The 20,262-nt window shown below is 37.1% G+C and overlaps 1 protein-coding gene across 1 annotated transcript; it reads left to right on the top strand.

Annotated features, from left to right (window-relative positions):
- The first annotated feature begins 915 nt into the window (after window positions 1–915).
- LOC127647960 (cytochrome c oxidase subunit NDUFA4-like) lies at window positions 916–9,936 on the top strand. The gene is made up of 4 exons (XM_052132498.1): window positions 916–1,063; window positions 8,116–8,204; window positions 8,458–8,518; window positions 9,601–9,936. Exons 1-4 carry the CDS (start codon window positions 1,022–1,024, stop codon window positions 9,655–9,657), a joined length of 249 nt encoding a protein of 82 aa, XP_051988458.1. The 5' UTR covers window positions 916–1,021; the 3' UTR covers window positions 9,658–9,936.
- The last annotated feature ends 10,326 nt before the right edge of the window (window positions 9,937–20,262 follow it).

Raw genomic sequence — 20,262 nt, 5'->3', positions numbered from 1 at the left:
GTTTTGGTTTCCATAATCCAAAGTAGCATCATTAAGTTCACTATTTCACAATGCAAAAAATAAATGTAGTTACAATTTTCATTTAAAAAAATTATTAAATGCATGCATAATATATATATATATAGAGAGAGAGAGAGAGAGAGTGAGAGAGAGAGAGAGAGAGAGAGAGAATAAAATGAATTCAGCACAACAAATACTACCACAATGCATAAATAATTTAAATTAGGGACTAAAAATGTCTGAAGGAATGAAAACTAATGATATTTTTATCAGAATGTAACTGAAAACCAGAACAAAGTGATTTTCAATTGTTCCTGAGTGAAAACGGTATTTATAAATGCTGGCAACCTGTTATAACCGATTAATTTTGTTCATATAATTTTTAAAGAACACATTAAACTCGTCCACTTTACAGATTTCTAATATGACAGAGTAAAATGCATGCTTGAATCAACCTTGCCTATTTACTTCTTTCACATCTACAACCATATTTTACCCTCCTTAACCATATAAAACACATCAACGACCTAGACAACCTTCTCTAGCCCTTGTACAACTTTTACCACTTGCATGTACAACGCTGGCTTTACTCTACTCCCTGTCCTGGGATCAGATCTCTGAAATTACTACAAATCACAGTGTGGTCTTTATGGACTCTCACACTGACCCTAGATCAGCTCAGCGGTCCGTAAGGAAAAGTAGCGCGCCTGCAAATGGGTGTCCAGTAGTGCGCCTTTACAAAATTCTGTCACATTCTCATCAAATATACATTCTGCAACCTTGCAGTGACTAGCATTTAAACATTTTGTGTATTAATAATAATTAAGAAACTCAAATGAGACGACAATATACACTGGCTTGTAAAATATAAAAAAAATAAATCAGGCAAACGCTACAACCCCCCGCGGACAGTGTCATCTTCTCTCAATGCTGAAACGATCTTGCTAGTCCTCGTACAGGGCGCGCTTATTCCGGTGACTTTTGTACATTTTGGGAGATTAAATTGATCTCATCCGTCACGATGCTGAGCACGGTCAGTCGGCAACTCAGAAGTCATCCTGCCGTAAGTGATTGATGATTAGGGGACGGTTTAATCTTTAAAAGACAGCTGATATCGAGAGATGTAGACTTGCTAGCGTCTCTGCTACGGAATGCAAGACATGCCAACAGTCCAAATATGTACATCTCTGAATCAACATAAAATCATTAAATCATTAAAAAAAACCTTACCTAGAAAGAAAGTTTCACTTAAATGCTGGGTATTCACGGTCACGGACAACCTGGAAATATGTCAAAATCATAAAACAGTGATATTCAAGTCTGGTTAACTCATTAAAATGTATTAAATATTAATTCCTAGCAAGTAACTTTTGATGGGGATGTTTATATATATATATATATATATTTTTTTTTTTAGTAAAGCTGAGCTCTAAAATACTAAATCGCCTAGAAACTTCCACACTAATTATTTTTGTCAATCTTATTCCGTAATATATCTCGAAAAGTATGTGAAATGTATTGTTAAAAAAATGTGGTAACCCCGAAAATTGTTTAACAATGAGAGAGAATAAATGCATTTTTGAAACATTTTGCGAACGTCAAAGTGTCAAATCAATTGGGATGGTCAACAGAATAAATTACACCCTTTTATATTTTATTGGGCAAGCCGCGTGTATTATCTTTATATGACCAAGTAGATTAATACATTTTTTATTTATATTTAAAAAGAAAATGTAATTTTTTTTTACGTTTACTCATTTTATGGTTTGTGCGCTGTAAACCAAAGCAAACGGAACTGGCCGGCCTGCGCGTCACGTGACCGCACTGCGACCAGACCATGGACGAGCGTGTTAAACTGAGGACAGTCGGAGCAGTGCGGTCAAAATACACAGCTAGGGCCGTTTGCTGCGTACTATTAGTATTTCCTTATTGATGGCTGATCCCCTTTTTATTTTTATGGCCTGTATCCTGACTGTAAATAATCTTCTAACTCCCTCTATCAATGCGTTTGCAAGTTGACTTTTGCCGAGAGACCAGTACAAACCAGAGGTGGGGGACTCGAGTCACATGACTTGACTCGAGTCTGACTCGAGTCACAATTTTCAGGACTTGTGACTTGCTTGATTAAAGTACGAAAATGACTTGACTTGACTTTGACTTGAGAACAAGTTACTTGAGACTTGACTTGACTTGAAGTGGAAGACTCGACAATGACTTGAACTTATAATAAACAAACAGCAATACAATTAATAAAAATATATATATATTGTGACGTCAGCATCACTATTGGCATCTGTGCTGCTCAATTCAAACCGCGCCAAACATGGCAGACAGTAGTCGAGCTCCACAAATGGACTCGTTTGGCTATACAGACTTTGAACTGGACCGTGCCTATAAAAAAAGATTTGCCAGTTGCAAAATATGCAAGGCACGAATATCCGACACGACAACCACAACGTCAAATTTCGTTCGACATATCAAGAAGAACCACAAGGAAAGGTAAGAAAGTAATCTCTTTATAGTCAGTTTCACTAAGATCTACGTTATAACGCTTACTAATGTAATGAATTAATCTTTTCTGTTTGTCATAATTTGGCCTTGATGGCATATTATGTTTTTTTCTTATTAGAAATGTGACCATGGCGTTATCATTATACTGTTACGTCTCGTAAATAGATGTAACTTATTGGGGAATTTGACTATAACAGTGGCGTAGCCTGAATTTTTAGTATTTTTGAGTATCAATTCAGTGCAATGAATTGACAGACACATAGCTTCTATTCTAATATATATGTCAGACAGACTATGAATGAACGAAGACCTGCTTTAATGCAAAATTCGGGGACTTGGCGCCCCCTTGGCGGGCCCTGACCCGCTTCACGCCATTGGCTGTGCAGTTGCCGCAGCACAGCCTATGAGCTGAGCCAGACAGCATAGATATATGCAGCATAGATATATACACGGCTGTGCAGCTGCAAATGCGTTTTACATATAGGCTTCAGTAAATCGAGGAAAAGGAGTTTTCGAAGAAATTTGTTGGCTATGATAAGAAAAACTACTAAATTAAAAAATATATATTTTTTTGCACTTGAAAGAACATTCTAGAAGTCTAATTCTATTGAATAAGTTCAGCACAAGGCTACAGAAAACTGTTGTGGTTGGCAACCCTATGTTTAACGTTACACCTGGCCACTTCTTGCGTTTTCTCAGATCGGATAGCTGATTCTGATTTATCAAAACGATTCCATTTACACTTGGTCACATAAAGGACCCGCACCAGCCAACTACATGACAGCTTCTTTCCCCAAGCAGTCAGACTGTTGAACACTTGATCTATCACGATCAATAATTAGCACTGCACTTTATTCATCTATAATTTCACACTGGACTGTCAACATATTCTCCTCAATATACTACTTTATATATATATATATATATATATATATATATATATATATATATATATATATATTTCACATACTCCCACTTATTGTATATTGTGTATTGTATATTGTGTGTATTGTTTACTGTACATTGTATATAATTATTGTGTTGTGTAAGTATGTGTACATTTGATTTGTAAATTGTGTTGTGTAAGTATGTTGTTTACTGTAATTGGTATATGTCTCATCACTGTCATGACTGCTATGTTGCTCGGAACTGCACACAAGAATTTCACCTACTGTTGCACTTGTGTACATGGTAGTGTGACAATAAAGTGATTTGATTTGATTTGATTGATAAATGTGGTTTTGCAAATTGATTTTCCTTAAATTACATTATTTTAAAAAATGTAAAGAATGTTTGTGCATACGAAAATAAATTTGTTTTAATGTTTACAGGTAATGTTAATGTCTGAACATTTTGTGTAAACAACACAATTTTATTTTATTTTCAGATATTAATGTAGCACAGATATGCATATGATTAATATGTAGCAAATGTATAATAAATAAGATACATAATATATGTATACAAGTTCATCTTTTCTGTGCAAAAATAAATATGTATCGAAAAAATTGACCTCTATTTATTTTAGTAGTGTGACTTGACTTGACTTGCTTAGGGTGAACCCTTGACTTGACTTGACTTGCTTGATTTATCTGAACTGCGACTTGAGACTTGACTCGAGACTTGATGGTTAAGACTTGAGACTTGCTTGGACTTGACCATGTGTGACTTGTCCCCACCTCTGGTACAAACTTATCAATTTCGTATTTGACAGATGCATGACTTATGTCCTTTTTGCAATGTGGAGCACATGCTGTATGTTTACAGTAGGGGTTTAAATCGGCCTTTTTATAACAATACGATCTTGAATCGATTCTCTTGTCCTGCGATCCATTATTATTTGCAGATACTTCAAAGTCTGCCGCAAAACGATTCGATTCAGGGGCCTGCGATCGATATTCCGATTTTATGTGCCTATTTTTCACAATCAATAAACATAATTTTGACCTCAAATGCAATCAAAATATAATTGTATTATTTTATTCATCTCTCTGTATCCACATTGAGACATCCTCAAAAAAATAAGGTACTTCAGATGTTGAAAAAAAATTATTCAGACAAATAATATAAAAAATAACGTCACACACAAGTGATCATCACTCGTTTCATGACAGGACACTTTTCAGTTTATTCCAATTAAAAAGTACTTGCATACCGATGACTTGTTTCCAACTCTCCATGCCATCCACGGTTTTCTTGGCTACAATCAAAGTCTGCCATGATATGATTTAGGTTCAATTCAATATTATATGCCTATTTTGCACAACTAATTACATTTATTGTGTCAAAAATGCAACCAAACTATAATTGTAATATTTTGAGCTCTCTGAAAAGTGCAAATTGGGGCATCCACAAATAAATAAGGTACTGCAGTTAAAACGGGGAGAATAAATATAAATATATATAGTCATACAATCATACACAAGTGACATCAATCGTTTGATGACATCTCAATGCCTTGTGGAATGAGGTTAACGCTACAGTGACAATTTGTCATCTCTGCAACCATCAAGGAAGTCTTTCAATCCAAAAACCCCATGACAGGAGAGTATGTGCTATAGGCCTTTATCCTGAGTTCGCTGAGCGGAAGCTTAGCTTAGTTGCGTAAAACAACTTCCACTGCAGTATGTTTCAATGGCAGTGCCCACAGCGTGAAATTATTATGGGCTATTTTATGTACGATTCATCTAAAATACTGAATGTAAACAAAACTACCTCAACTTACAATCATTACTCGGGGATAATGAAGTATAGAAAAACGATATCTTGTTGTTTTATTATTTTAAACAGGATGTATGTGAGCAAGAACAACTTCACAGATTAAAAGTATGTTTTTTTTATTAGAGGAATGCAAGATATAATACAAACATGAGTACATTTACACATTAAAGAGCATTAGAACAAGACAAGTGTATACAGTAAGTCACAAAAAAAAAAAAAGATTATACAGAGTATTTGCATTGATAATGATCACATTGCTGTCATGTAATTACTTACTATAATCTCCATGAATGATATAAGCTCCATTTAAAACATTTCCAAATAAAGAAACCTTTCCATCCCAGAGTCCGATTACACAAATGTACTGGTTAAATCGTTGTAATCGTGGGGTTATATCCTCGTGGTTTGAGTACGATGATTGAAGCGTCCACTCACGAGTTGCGTCCGAATGCAATGAAAATAAAACATAGAGATGAAAATGTCCCAGAGTCTACAACTGTATTATATTCACAAACGGGAGATGACCATTCTGCAGTAGTTAAAACAATGACACTAAAACACTTAAACGCCGTGTCTTCGGACTTGAATTGAGCACAATAATCCTCTGGGAGTAAGCGGAACCATGTGCGCAGCTCCTCATGAACTGGGAAAGCTTTGTGCTGATTATCACCTCGCTTGGATACGATTACACAGTAAAGTGCTAGATAACACATGGTGAAGTGCCGAGTTACTCCAAAGAGACGATTAAACGGCTGATGTTTACTGCCAATGCATCCAAGTTGGCTTAATTTCTTTAGGAAAAACTGTGATCGTCCATAGACAGATCGGTGGGCGGATGTTTGGTTACGCTACTATTCGGAGACGGATGTGACGACACGCGGACTGTGATAAAGGCCTATCCATGTTTTCTTAGCTACAACTTCCACGGTTGCATTGAAATATTCTGTTACAGTTTACTGTGATAAATGTTAGTAAGGATGAAGATGTGAAAAGTCTTGTAATTGATGTGGGTTCAGAGCAGGCATTAATAAGTACATATATAGGATGAATGCAACATTAATAAGATATATGAAATAATCTTATATATGAAATTCTCTTCAAACTTCAAGTCTAGGCATGATCAAGTCGTGTTCAAATCACTAGGTGCCATCTGGGTCATTCAAGACGCACACACGTGTTGTTGCTGATTGGTGAAAATCCTCCTTTATGCCTTCCCTGTCAAACCTTTTTGACTATGACACTGTACTACTGTATCCTACTGAACTATAACGCCTTTGAAACTATCAGACAGTGATTTTATTCAGATACATACTTAGTTGAAATATTTAGAAAGGTGTCACTTGAACATATTTTAGAATTTGTATCTTGTATTAATCTCAAATGTCTTGTATAGCTTTGTAAATTGTATATATTTATTGTTTACCCTTTGCTTGCCATGTGAATAGCCTTGTTGCTGACATGGTTAATAAAGTTAATAAACATAAGCAGGTGTTTTCTCTTTACCTCGTCAGCTCTGTTCAGAATATCAGGACTCTTAAGCCGTTTGACTTGGTTGAATTGCTCCAAAGGCCTTTAAAATTGAAAATGTGTCATATGCCCCACAATGTTGAGGGAAGCCCGATTTAATTGCTCGCATGAGCGACTCCGCGCTATCCTCTCACCTTAGCTCACAGCCCTATTGATTCGTGTGCACACTGATACAGCAGAGCGCAACTTCAATCACTCCACGCACATCCGTAACCCTCACAAGAAGCATATTTAGCGCTTCTAAATCGAGATGGATATCATAAGTAGACATTTGCGGATATTCAATAATAAGGTATACAGTGATAATTAACATGCACAATATTGTCATTTTGAGCACTTCAAAATACAGAGAAAATGTATAGATGACCTATAATTTGTTTCGATTTTTCTGAATGCACTGTAGTATTTCGATCAATAAATCAACATTCCCAACAACATTCCCAACACTAACTATTACAGTAATAGGAAGACATACCAAATAATAGAAAACTCTAAAATTCAAGTTTCTGTCTCAATTAAACTTTTCCCTCAAAACGCTACCATTGTTGTTACTTGTTAATTGCAATGAAAATAAACTGTAATAAATGAGAAAAATGCAAAATAGAAGCATTAGACTTTTTAAAGCCACCATGTCTCTTTGAATCTTATATGGTTTGATCTTTGCAAAGTTACTTTCTTTGTGATCTTTTAATTAAAAAAGTACAAAACAGGTAATTAAGAACAACAATACGTTTTATTCATCTTTCAACCTGTTTTGTATATCAAATCAATACCATGATAATACCGTATATTGTGGTAAATGTTTCAGCAATTATCGTGATATGAAAATTTGATACGTCACATCCCTAATCATAAGGTTGCTGCATCGCATGACGGAAATGAGTACGGACATGTCTGGTATTAGTGTTAAAAATAAAGGTGAATCTTAAAAATACATGCATCGATCTTCATGTGTTGGTTATTTGATCAATGCATCGATCCAGATCGATAAGTCATTACACCCTTAGGCTCAAGTACCCCTTCACTGACACCAAATCAAAGTTGGGCCTATATGTTTTTGTTAAAATGCATATTTGTATATTTACAAGTGTTTTAATCGATATGTAGAGCAACTGCTAAACTGGTACTGTCTCTATAGGACTACCGAGAGTGACGTTACACTGCTTCTTTATTTGAATTACATGTTTATTTTTTGTTGTTTTGGTCAACAACTGACTGTAAAGAACAGAAAGTATATTTAAAGAGACATTATAAATAACAAATGCATTGCATGGATGGATCTCATTTAATCGATTATTAATCAAGTACTTTCAACTTGTTACAGTTGCTTTACATTTTCTTCATTTCTCTCTATAGTTGATCCCGCTGTTTATTTTCATTGGTGGTGGATGCACCATGTCTCTGACATACCTGGCTCGCCTGGCCATCCGTAACCCAGACGTCTGGTAAGCATCAATTAATCATTTGTCTCTCACCATTGATAATAAAATACAGATCTGCTGCTTATTTAACTTGAGGGAAATAGCTTTCGATTATGTATTGATCTATGCTGATTATAAAGAGCGTGTCTATACCTTGACCCAATCAATGGGGAGAGATTTATGGTGCTGCACAGATGTCAGGGCTATTTTTGTATTTAGTTTTGTCATGCATGCCTGCAGTAAGTCGTTTGTGCACACATTTGCTTCATCTCTACAGCTGGGACAGAAAAAACAACCCAGAGCCCTGGAATAAAATGGGGCCGAATGATCAGTACAAGGTATGAGCTCACAGTGACCTTGCATATCAACCTATTAAAGGCTCCCATTTACTCTTTTATTTATTAAATCTTTCAAAGTTACTGTGTGTTCAACTAATGTTTTGGGTTCAGTAGAAATTACGTTGTTTCAACGGCATCTGTGGCATTCAATTCATTTTGTTTTGCCTTTCGACTATGTAGCCACTAACCCCATTAAACCTTTGGTTGATATGTACAAGGATACCAAGAAGGGACTCTAACCAGAAGTTAATCTGCCTAGAACAGTAGTCCCACCACTAAATATATGTAATAAATGGCTAGCAGAATGAATTTCTGTGATTATATCTTCCTGATTGCCTTTCCCTATTGACTTCTATTGCAAGTGCATTACTGTTAACTTGATTTTTGCTTATTATAAATTGAAGGATGTAGGTTATTTTCTGTGGTAACCAAGAGATATTGGTGTCTGCGAAGTATGTGCCAAAAGAAAAATTAAATGATAACATTTTCAGACATGTTTAAAAACTAAATGGTTGATGGGGTTTTCATTTTTATCATTGTATTTATGTTCTCAGAATCAGCAGAAAATAAGGTCCATAAAGACAATGCCACAGATGCTCTAAAAAGAGTTTAACTTATGGTTTGACAAACATGGTTTGACCAGAACATGGCTTTATTGTAATAAAGTAGGCTTTAAAATGTAAGCATGTACCATGAGACTGTAATTTAAAGTTTAAAAGCTACCTGACCATGTGTTTTTATTTGGTTAAGTGCATAAGCCTGCCATTTGTTGCCCAAGTGTGGGAATCATATTAAGAGATGCGACTGAAGGACCGTATCAGGCTTAATCTCAGATCTTAATGAGTTTAATTCATTTAGTGCTTCATAAGCTCATTTTGTGTTCCGTTAGTTGTAACAAATCTAATCAAGCTCGTGCCTTAATGTGAATTTGATGTTTTGTCTAGATCAAGTTCAGCACTTAAACAAGCTGTAGAGTTAATGAAGCTGTAGAGCGCATTTTACGGTAGCTACTTGTTTAACTACTTCATATGTTTTCTCAGTTTATCAATTAAAAATGTTGTTATTGTTTTTCTTTTTAAAAGTTCTTCACAGTGAACATGGACTACAACAAACTCAAGAAGGACCGTCCTGACTTCTAAATCTATCCAGGGAATTCAGACTCAGTGCTGGACCAAAGGCTTGATAAAAAACATACAAACAAAACTAAAGAGCTGCAAGGCCCTGCACTTTTCCTCAACGACCATTGTTCATATATTAATTTATGCAAAGAGACAAAATCGCACACTCTTTTTGTCTCTGATTTGCTGGATCATTTTTTAAATATTGGGTCTCTGATGTCTCTTGTATTTTCCTTCCATTCTTTGTTAATAGAATAAATTAATAAAAGAGAATTTTCTCCCACCTTCAAAAATAAACAAGCTGATGTGTCATGATTATGTGCATGTTTGAAAGTATGTGTGCAACCGAAACTACATTCATACAGTGCATACATAGACTTCTGATTTCAAATCTAGTTTATTCAATTACGATTGGAGCACCTTGCCACGGGTACAGGACAGCTGTGTGGGGGGTGTTTTGTCTAAAGGCCACTGCACACTTCATATGAAATTGAAGATCAAAGGGGTCTGACGTCATTTAAAACTAAATCTGGCCAAAATGAAGGTGTTTTTTAGTTTGTTTTGGTGATTCGTATTAGCACGCCTGGACGAACTGTCAGGACTGGTTTATACTTTGGAAGGAGCCAAACTTTTTTCTCCTAGATGAACTAAACCACCCTAGGTGTTGAACGTATTGTTCCAGCCACAAGAAAAGACAATAATGTTGATATATATACAGAACTGGATTGCTGACACAATGGTAAACTGCCAGCAGGAGTTGAAACCACAAGAAGTGTTCAAGCGGCCATCTTGGTATACCCAAACTCTTTTTTTTTCACTGTGTCACTGATCTCTGGATAGAACAGTTGCATTTCACCCTCTAGTGACAATCAGATTTAATGTTTCATTTGCTTGCTCTGGATAATATTTGTTACGTGGGAGAAGATGTATGCGGATTTCGATGTCAGTGCATCTCATCCAAGTGACCGCGAGAAAAAGGCACTTTTTGATGAAAACGTAAAACAAGTAACTTCACAATATACTCACAATAAATGAACATGTATGTTTGTATCTTACCTCAGTTTTGTTTAAATTCAGCTGATCTGTTTGCGGATGAAGTTTGATTGATGTGGATATACATAACTCGCTCGGGCTTTAAAGAAACTAGAAAAATTCCCTACTTAAAATAATTACATGTGTAGGACATTTGTGTTGTAGGGACACGCATGCAGATTTCAGATATAAAATCGGTGACTGAAAGACTAATGTTTACTCGCTGAAATGAGATGATTGCCTGTTAAGTCACATTGAAATGTTTGGGCATAGCAATATGGTGGCACATTGGCTTCACTTTTTTGACGTCATGAGCAATCTAGTTCTATATTATATATCAGTGGCGTGAACAGAAGAAATCTCACCAAACGAACATACTGGCAGAACAAAAACTTAAATGCACTCTGTCATTATTTGTAGGTGAATTAATTGAAGCCTGTTCACCCAGTAAGTACACTTTAGCCTTTACCGGCTGCTAAACACCTTCTTTCTGTCATTGTTCCGCGTCATCAGTAGGTGTGACCTAGAGCTCAACCTTGTTTGGGGCAAACCGCAAATTCCATTTAAGTCTGTTAAGATCAGTTAACATGAACACACTGACGTGCAGAGTTATTAGTGAGCTGGTGCAAACTTACCTACATCTATATGACTATTTGCATTGAGACTTTTCCAATAACATGTGATTTTTGCTTTGTTTTTAAGTCTACATATGGAATCAGATTTACTCGGATACTCTCAAGTGTCCATTCACTTTTTTGTTTGAAATGCTGCTTCACTCATGTGCCTTCTACAGCTCAAATCCAATCATACATCTGCCCAAAGATATGCCAGTCATCATTCTTTTGTCTGTATTCTACCCATTTAACATTCTTTTAGAAACCCACTTTTGCAGTAGTACCAGTTTCATCATAAATTACAATAACAGAGTGTAATCGGTGCATATTATGGCCATGTATAGCATGTTAGCGCATAAGCGCCACGAATACAAAAAGTAAACATTACAAATGACATTATCTACCGTATATATTACTTTAAATAACTGAGTAGTTAAAACAGCTTATTTTACTGAGCTTGTGTGAATCCTACTCATGGAATGAAGGCATTGATAACACATTTTAATGTCATATTACTTAATGTTTTACATGTAGTCTTGAGCGTCCTCATATTTAAATGCACCTCTAAACGCAATCGTTGCTCAGCTGTTTCAAACTTCTTTTTGGCTCTGAGCGATGAACGAAAAAGCAATTCGTCATGAATGCTAGGGCCTTAAAGGGCCATGACATCTTTTGACATATAAGAGTTCGTTGCACAAACTATGTTGAAACCAACTTTGGCAGGGCGGAGGGCGGGGCCGGGTCGTGATCATGTTCACATCAACCATCAGAATGGGGAAAAATGTGATCTCAGTGATTTAGACTGTGGCATGACTGTTGGTGCAAGGCTGATTTGAGTATTTTTTAACTGCTGACCTCCTGGGATTTGCACATGCAGAGAATGGTGCGAAAAACCAAAAACAACCAGTGAGGGGCCTGGGTAGCTCAGCAATTAAAGACGCTGACTACCACACCTACTAAAACACCTCTGTACAATTGTAGTGAGCTGAATAGCATCTCAGAATGTACAATATGTCGAACCATGAGTCAGATGGGCTACAATAGCAAAACACCATGTTGGGTTCCATTTTTACCAGCCAAGAACAGAAAACAGGGTGCTGTGTGCCTACCATCCGTGTTTGTTCCTCAGCAGATATCCAGATTTGTCAGACCAGGCAATCATCTACTGTTCTTAGCTGACAGTATTGGTACCCGGAGTGTTCTTCTGCTGCTATAGCCCATCCGCCTCAATTTTCGACATGTTGTACGTTCAGAAATGCTTTTCTGCAAAGCACTGTTGTAACGCGTGTTTATTTGGGTTACTGTTAGCTTTGACCAGTCTGGCCATTCTCCTCTGACTTCTGTCATTAACAAGCCGTTTTCGCCCACAGAACTGCCACTCGCTGGATGTTTTTATTTTTTGCACCATTCTTTTTACACTCTAGATAATGTTGTGTGGGAAAATCTCAGGAGATCAGCAGCTACAGAATTCTCAAACCAGCCAGTCTGGCACCAACAATCATGCCACAATCTAAATCACGAAGATCACATTTGAGACTCTTTGTGCAATAATTTTTCTAAAAAGATTAAATCTGTTCAGACAGTGCAGTCAATATTTGGCATATTTGCTATATAATGATGTAGGCTTCAGACTACATTAGAACACCGTTTGGGCCAAAATGTGTAACAATAATAATACTTTTTTTTTTTTTAAATCCCATCTCACAGTTGAGACAGAGGTGTCTACAAAAATCTGATTTTAATTGGATTGTAAAGAACTAAAATGCGGTTTGGGTAAGATTTAACATGCTTCTTTTCACACTACAAAAAACTAAACTGAGTCCCACATGCCAAACATATAAGAATAAACCCTCAGTGACATTAAAACATACAAAAGTTCTTCACAGATTAAATGCCACTCTTATGCTCTGTTGCATATTGGAGATAGTTGTTAAAAATCCTGAAAGCAACAGTGGAAAATATTTAATAATCCCCAGACTCTCAGCCAACCCAGTGACCTTGAGTTAAAAAACAACTATTTTCTAATACTTTCTATCCAAACATTAACATTACTACACATAATGCAGCTTACCATATAATTACCTAGAAGGTTAGACATAGGATATAGTCAGAAGAGTTCTGAATCAAAATGTATCACCTTCTCAGACCAAGGACCCCTTCAGAATTATAGTAAGAGGTTTAGTATATAGAAGAATATAGTACTATAGAACCGAACTTACTAAACATGTCTGATGAGTTTGTAGTTGGAGAATAGATGCATTTCTATGCTCAGCCTCATTTGTTTGAAGTGTTACTAACCCGGTTTTTAGATGAATAAAACGAGTCTTCGTTTGAACGCCATGATGGGAACTTGCTCTCATGAACTTGAACCAAACATTAACCGTTTTGTGGCCCGTTGCGCACAGGAGATCAGCAGATTTCGGGTTGTTTCTCACAAAACCTTGTATGCTTTCAGAACAATCACGAGTCTTATGGAATCATTTATTAGACTTTTGAATTATACTTTTCACAACTTCTCATTTGTGTTAAGAAAAAGACAGATAGTCATGGAGTTATAACAATGACATTTCCGCCAAGAAATAAAGATGGCACTACTGTGAGTAACATCTATAGCCTAGAAGCATTTCATCAAATGAGGCTCCATTTTCCAAAAGCGACACTAAACACCATCAAAACTGACTACGTTTGTACAGAATGTGCATGTGTAATGGTTGCCAGCTGGTATGTGATAGCTGTGCAGTGTGTAAACCTCTCTCTCCTTGCCTTAAGAGATGCACTAGCAACCGAGGCTAGAGGCCATGGCTTTTATAGTCTCCTTGTTAGCACGTCCTACTCTCATGCTGCTCGCGTGGATTGAGTATCACCGGTGACACCTATTTACTATAAGTTATGTAGATAAATAGATAAAACCTTAACATTATACTATAAGGCTGTGATGTTCATAATAAATGGAATATTCTGGGTTCAATACGAGTGAAGCTCAATCGACATCATGTGTGGCCTAATGTTGATAACAACAACAACAAACAATTTGACACATACCTGTAAAGTGGCCAAACCGTAAACATTAAAATACACACAGTTTCAAATGTACAGCCACAAGATGTAAACAACATGCATGTTAAGAAGATTTTAGTGTGGAAAAATCACCTACTAACCATTTCTGTGTAAAGTAATTGCCAATTTTACTACTACGTTGCATGACTACATTGATTTGATCTCAACAACACTAAAATGACTGTATACATGACAATTTAAACAACTAAACAGCTCAAATAATACATGAGTTTTAACAGAAGAATTAATGTTATTGCTTTTATAAAAGCTTCACATTTCTGCCTTTAAATCCTCCAAAGATTGGTGCCATTCACTTCCATTATAAGTGCCTCTCTGTGATTTTTGCTTCTATTTAGAATTTTTTTTTTTAAGGAAAGGAGGGACAAGTCGAAATTTATTTTTGTGGTAAAAAACATTATTCCACAAATGCTGTTGATTGAGCTTAACTTTTATTGAACCCGGAAAATTCCATTTATTTACATATATCACACAGTACATAATGGGTATTTTATGGATTTGACGGCCTTTTGAGGCATTTAAACACAAATCTAGATTAGATTAAAGAGAATTTGAGTTTTTGATTTTGTACCAACAGTGCAGAGGGTGTCCTTTTGGAATATATGTTAATTTCACACAGGTTGACTGCCTCTGCAGTCCAGGATCACTGGTGTTACAGCAAGGCAGTGGTGGAGAAAGAAAAATGATATGAAAAATTATTTCCGTCACCCAGTGTAGAGCAAGTTGCACTCAATTTATTTGAAATTGTGAAACTTCAGTTGGAAGTGAAAGATTTGCAGCTTAGACAGTGTGTGTGTTAATATGTTCTTGTAAAACTGTCTGAACAACAAGCTGCTTTTAGCTTCTTGGTTAATGCCATTATTCCGTGCTCGATGACTTTGGTAAATGTCATCGTGGCGCAGGCACATATCTTCTCTCAGACAAGAGAAAGTGTTGAAGATGAGCGGCAAAATGTCAAGGAGACCTTCACATGCCAGCCGATTTAAAACTTAACCCGCTTTCGCAAAGGTTATTTCATGTTTTCGCTGATAATAAAATAATTCTTACGGTGGCTGTTGAGATGGGAGACTATTCTCGCCAAATACTTTCAAAGACTTGAAATTAGAAAAGTTGAAGGTGTTGTAAGTGATTTCAGCCAGTTAAAGAAGCCTGCCCCCCAAGCTTCAACAACACGCCCTCTTTCTTCAACCATGCCCTCTAAGGACATGTCAGTAAACCCGAAGGTGCAGAAAGAGTTTGCGATTGGATCCACAGTTTTCCTGAGCAATCACTCGAAGGCACTGATAATTGAAATCACATGAAAATTCTAATTTCCTGTTTTCTGTTCCTGGTCTCGAGACGAAATGTAAATACGAGCGACCCAGACAGAGAACAACAACCATTTAGGTGTTATTTGGAGTCAAAATTATTTAATGCTCAACTTGTGCAGTTGTTGGCTGTCATAACATCTTAAAGTAGTTCATGATATCAACATAACTAACCTTGGAACATCACTTTATGTCATCTACACACTCAGGCACTGTAAATAACAAAAACAAAAAAAAGGTCTTCTTGCCTCTGGGAAGTTTCGGCACTATACAGCTACATGTTTTATGATAATTTATTACAAATGTAATACTTTAACATCACATTACCTGCTAAGAATATACAGTGATATACTCCAGAAAAACTGGAGACAGCAAATTGAAAACAGGCAAATCGTGGAACACTTCCGTGTTCAGGAAAAATATATTTTCTGATTGGCAATAAAAGCTCCCTGACTTCCTTTTTTACCATTTACAGTAGGGATGCCACTCCTTTTCTGCATATCACTGCCCCCTACGGCATATCGTGGTGCTGTTTTGAGGCCCGTTCTGCATAACTCGGCGGCATATTTCAGCTTAGTCCCGGTTCTCCTGATGGCCAGTCTGCCCCTTATTGGTCCCAAAGTGCGTCGACCCACCAGGAAAATGACCGGTATGCCACATTACCAATCCAGCCCCTGGTTGTGGGGTTGCTTTGCTGCACGAGGGACTGGTGCACTTCACAAAATAGATGGCATCACGAGGGAGGAAAGTTATGTGGATATATTGAAGCAACATCTCAAGACATCAGCCAGGAAGTTAAAGCTGGGTCTTCTAAATTGACAATGACACCAAGCATACCACCAAAGTTGTGACAAAGTTGCTTAAGGACAACAAAGTGAAGGTATTGGAGTGGCCATCACAAAGCCCTGACCTCAATCCTGACCTCAATGGGCAGAACTGAAAAAGCGTGTGCGAGGAAGGAGGCCTACAAACCTGACTCAGTTACACTAGTTCTGTCTGGAGGAATGGGACATAATTCCAGCAAATTATTGTGAGAAGCTTGTGGAAGGCTACCCAAAACATTAGACCCATGTTAAACAATTTGCTCCCAAATACTAACAAAGTGTATTTTAACTTCTGACCCACTGGGAATGTGATGAAAGAAATAAAGGCTGAAATAAATAATTCTCACTACAATTATTCTGACATTTCACATTTTAAAAATAAATTAGTGATCCTAACTGACCTAAGAGGGTGAATGTTTTCTATTTAAATAAAACGAATTGAACAACAAACCCATTGAAATAAATGTCACGTTTAGATGGGTCATTATTTAGTGTGAATTAACTTTTAATGTTTTCTTTTCTGTCATTATCTCACCTTACCTCAAGGACAAATAGTTTTATATTTGTAATAGTCAAATATTTTTTCCACTTTGAAGCTTATAATATGCATATATTTTCATAGTAACTAAATAATAGTATCACTTGTTAAAGAAAATTAAACCTTTCGAAACGATATTTAATGTGAGGATCGATATCTTGATACAACATTAGTTTTGGAAATAAGTTTAGACACTTATGTCACTATGGGGTGGCTGTGGCTCAGTTGGTAGAGTGGGTTAGCCACTAATCGCAGGGTTGGTGGTTCAAATTCTGGCCCACACGACTCCACATGCCGAAGTGTCCTTGGGCAAGACACTGAACCCCAAGTTGCTCCCAATGGCAGGCTAGCGCCTTGCATGGTAGCTCTGCCGGCATTAGTGTATCAATGTGTGTGTGAATGGGAGAATGAGTCACAGTGTAAAGCACTTTGAATACCGTTAAGGTTAAAAAGGCACAATATAATTGTAGACCATTTACACTTTAGGATTTAGGCTGTCAAAGCCACAGATACATTTTGGATATCCCTTAGGTAATAGAGACATTTTGGGTAGTATTCCAATAAACTTGCTTACAGCACTTTTAAGTTGTGCCATATTGGAATGAAACATTAGAAGTTCTAGCAAGCTTGGATGAATAGGTCAGGCCCTCTCTCATTAGGAGTGAGTTTATTAGAAAAAGTAACAGATCTTAGGATTTAATTGTGCCTCCACTTGAAAGTATCAATGAACATTGACTTAAACTGCATTCGTGTTTGAGAGTGTGTGACAGAAAATAATCAAAAAAGTCTGCAGAGGTTTAGCCTAAGTTTTAAATCATTGAAGCATCACTCCATTCTATTCCTGTGCAGAACTGTAATCTCATGTAGAGGCATGATTGGTCATATTTGAGGGACAGCAGTGCTGTATTTCATAGACCTGACTATAGAACAGACCAATGTTTGGTGAATCCAGGCTGTCGCTCACCCCAGGGGTCAGTCTTGCACGCCAGTCATCCATCTTCCTGACCTCTGACCAACCAGTGGACGTGGGCCTTTGTGTCAGATCGAACTGCAGGTAGAATATAATGAGAGCGTAAGGGAAGAAAGTGTCAGGGTGCTGAAGATGATCTACTGCAGGTCAGATGAGGGTTCAACGTGGTCAGAAACAGCAACACAGAGTCGCACACACTGAGAGACAATTATTAGCACTGTCAAAACTTCTCTTAAAATGTTTTTCATCTGGTCACAGATGCTAGCCTCTGTCAACAAAAGGGCTATTGCAATTTATGATTTTTACAAATAGTAGGCTTTCAGAGACATCAAAATTAAAGGGATGGTCATGTATAGAGTACCAAGCATGTAGTCAAATATTCAACATGGAAAGGTATTTGCAAACTATTTTATTTCCATAATGTGACATTTCAGGATGTTCAACTACAAAAACGATCTTAGATCTCAAGCCCGGTCATGTGCTCAAGCCCCTCCGTTATTGACGGCACACCAAATACGTTTACCTTAATGCGCTTCGGGACTATATGAACCAGCGAACTCGTGAAACCTAAACATAGGGTGGATGTGCCAATGGGGTGCATTAAGGTATTGTGGGGTCTTGCCAATTGTCAGAGCAGGGGGTGGGGGTGGCTGACATTGTTAATCTATGAACATGTGCCCCTGGGAGTTGAGGGCCTCCCTGCAAGCAAAGGCCCCTGGGCTTAAAGGGATAGGTCACCCAAAAATGGAAATTCTCTCATAATTTACTCACCCTCATACCATCCCAGATGTGTATGACTTTCTTTCTGCAGCAGAACACAAATTAATCATGCGAGAACTGACTCGATACAACCGGAAGTGCAGCTTGATTTGTTTAGATGAAAACTCTGTTCACAAGCTTCATTAGTTTTGCTTTCATTTGAACATGCTAGCATGCTTGTAAGCGAGGCATCGTGAACTAGGTCCTCTTATAGACGTGCATTGGTTGTGTTGTGTGGTGTGGATTACTTTTACTATGAGTGTCTGGTGTTGGCCAGTGGTGGCTCAGCGGTTAAGGCTCTGGGTTACTGACCGAAAGGTCAGGGGTTCAAGCCCCAGGTTCAAGCCCCATCACTGCCAAGATACCACTGTTGGACCCTTGAGCAAGGCCCTTGACCCTATCTGCTCCAGGGGTGCTGTTTCATGGCTGACCCTGTGCTCTGACCCCAGCTTATTTGGGATATGTGAAAACAACTGCATTTCATTGGCTCTGCACAATGACAAGAAAAGTTAATCTTAATCTTAATCACCATCCACCTGCATTGCATAGACCTACAAAACTGAGATATACTTTGTTTGTTTTCTGCTATAATTCATACACATCTGTGATGGCATGAGTGTGAGTAAATGATGAGAGAATTTGTATTTTTGGGTGAACTTTGCGTTAATGTGGCCCTGAGCGTGTCCCGCTGAACGTCTATGGTTTTTACAGCCCTGTGTAGTACCAATCCTCTTATACTGTAACATAAAAGGAAATTACAGTTTGTAACTTATCACATACATTTTTTTTTCATCTATTCGATTAGAACTGTTACTGATCAACATAAATGCTTGTTTATAATCTCCAAAACTGATTGTTTTTTTTATATATCTGAGATGAAAAAACAACAACACATTTATCATCCTAAATCAGCCTAAATATTTTGAATAATGGACATTTTTTAATGAGATCAAGTGAGCAGTATTGGGCTGGTCATGTGACTATAACATGCTGGCCACAATATAACAGTGTTTTGGTCCAACACTGATGTGACTGGAGTATACATCTCATATGAGTCTATATCATTTTAATCATATTTTTTAATCAAGTTTTAAACTTTCTAATGAGGAAGCATCAGTAAATACACATTTAACAGACTCTTTTATATTCAGTACTTTAGCTATAAAACCGTTACATGCCCACACAATAACACACTGTACACTGTGCTACAGTACATATATAAAAGACAGCTCATCATTGTGTTCTCTTAGGGCTTGTGCAGGGCTGCTAATTTTTCAGAAAGTACACACAAATCTCATTAAATTTTTGCCCTCACCATTTGGAAAGTTTCACTGGAAGATTTATTGCCATTGTGTTCCTTAACTTTATATTAGTCTTTGCTCATGTGTTTTTTGACCTTATGGCTTTGGATTGTATTAATGAGAGAAAGGAGACGCACAAAAGGTATTGATGGGTAAATATTAGATGTTAAAAAAACTTTCACTCACAGTACGCTCTAAGATTACCA

This window comes from Xyrauchen texanus, chromosome 8 (genome assembly GCF_025860055.1).
Source record: "Xyrauchen texanus isolate HMW12.3.18 chromosome 8, RBS_HiC_50CHRs, whole genome shotgun sequence".
Classification (NCBI taxonomy): Eukaryota; Metazoa; Chordata; class Actinopteri; order Cypriniformes; family Catostomidae; genus Xyrauchen; species Xyrauchen texanus.
The sequence above is the reverse complement of the archived record's forward strand: the minus strand, read 5'-3'. Positions and strand labels throughout refer to the sequence as shown.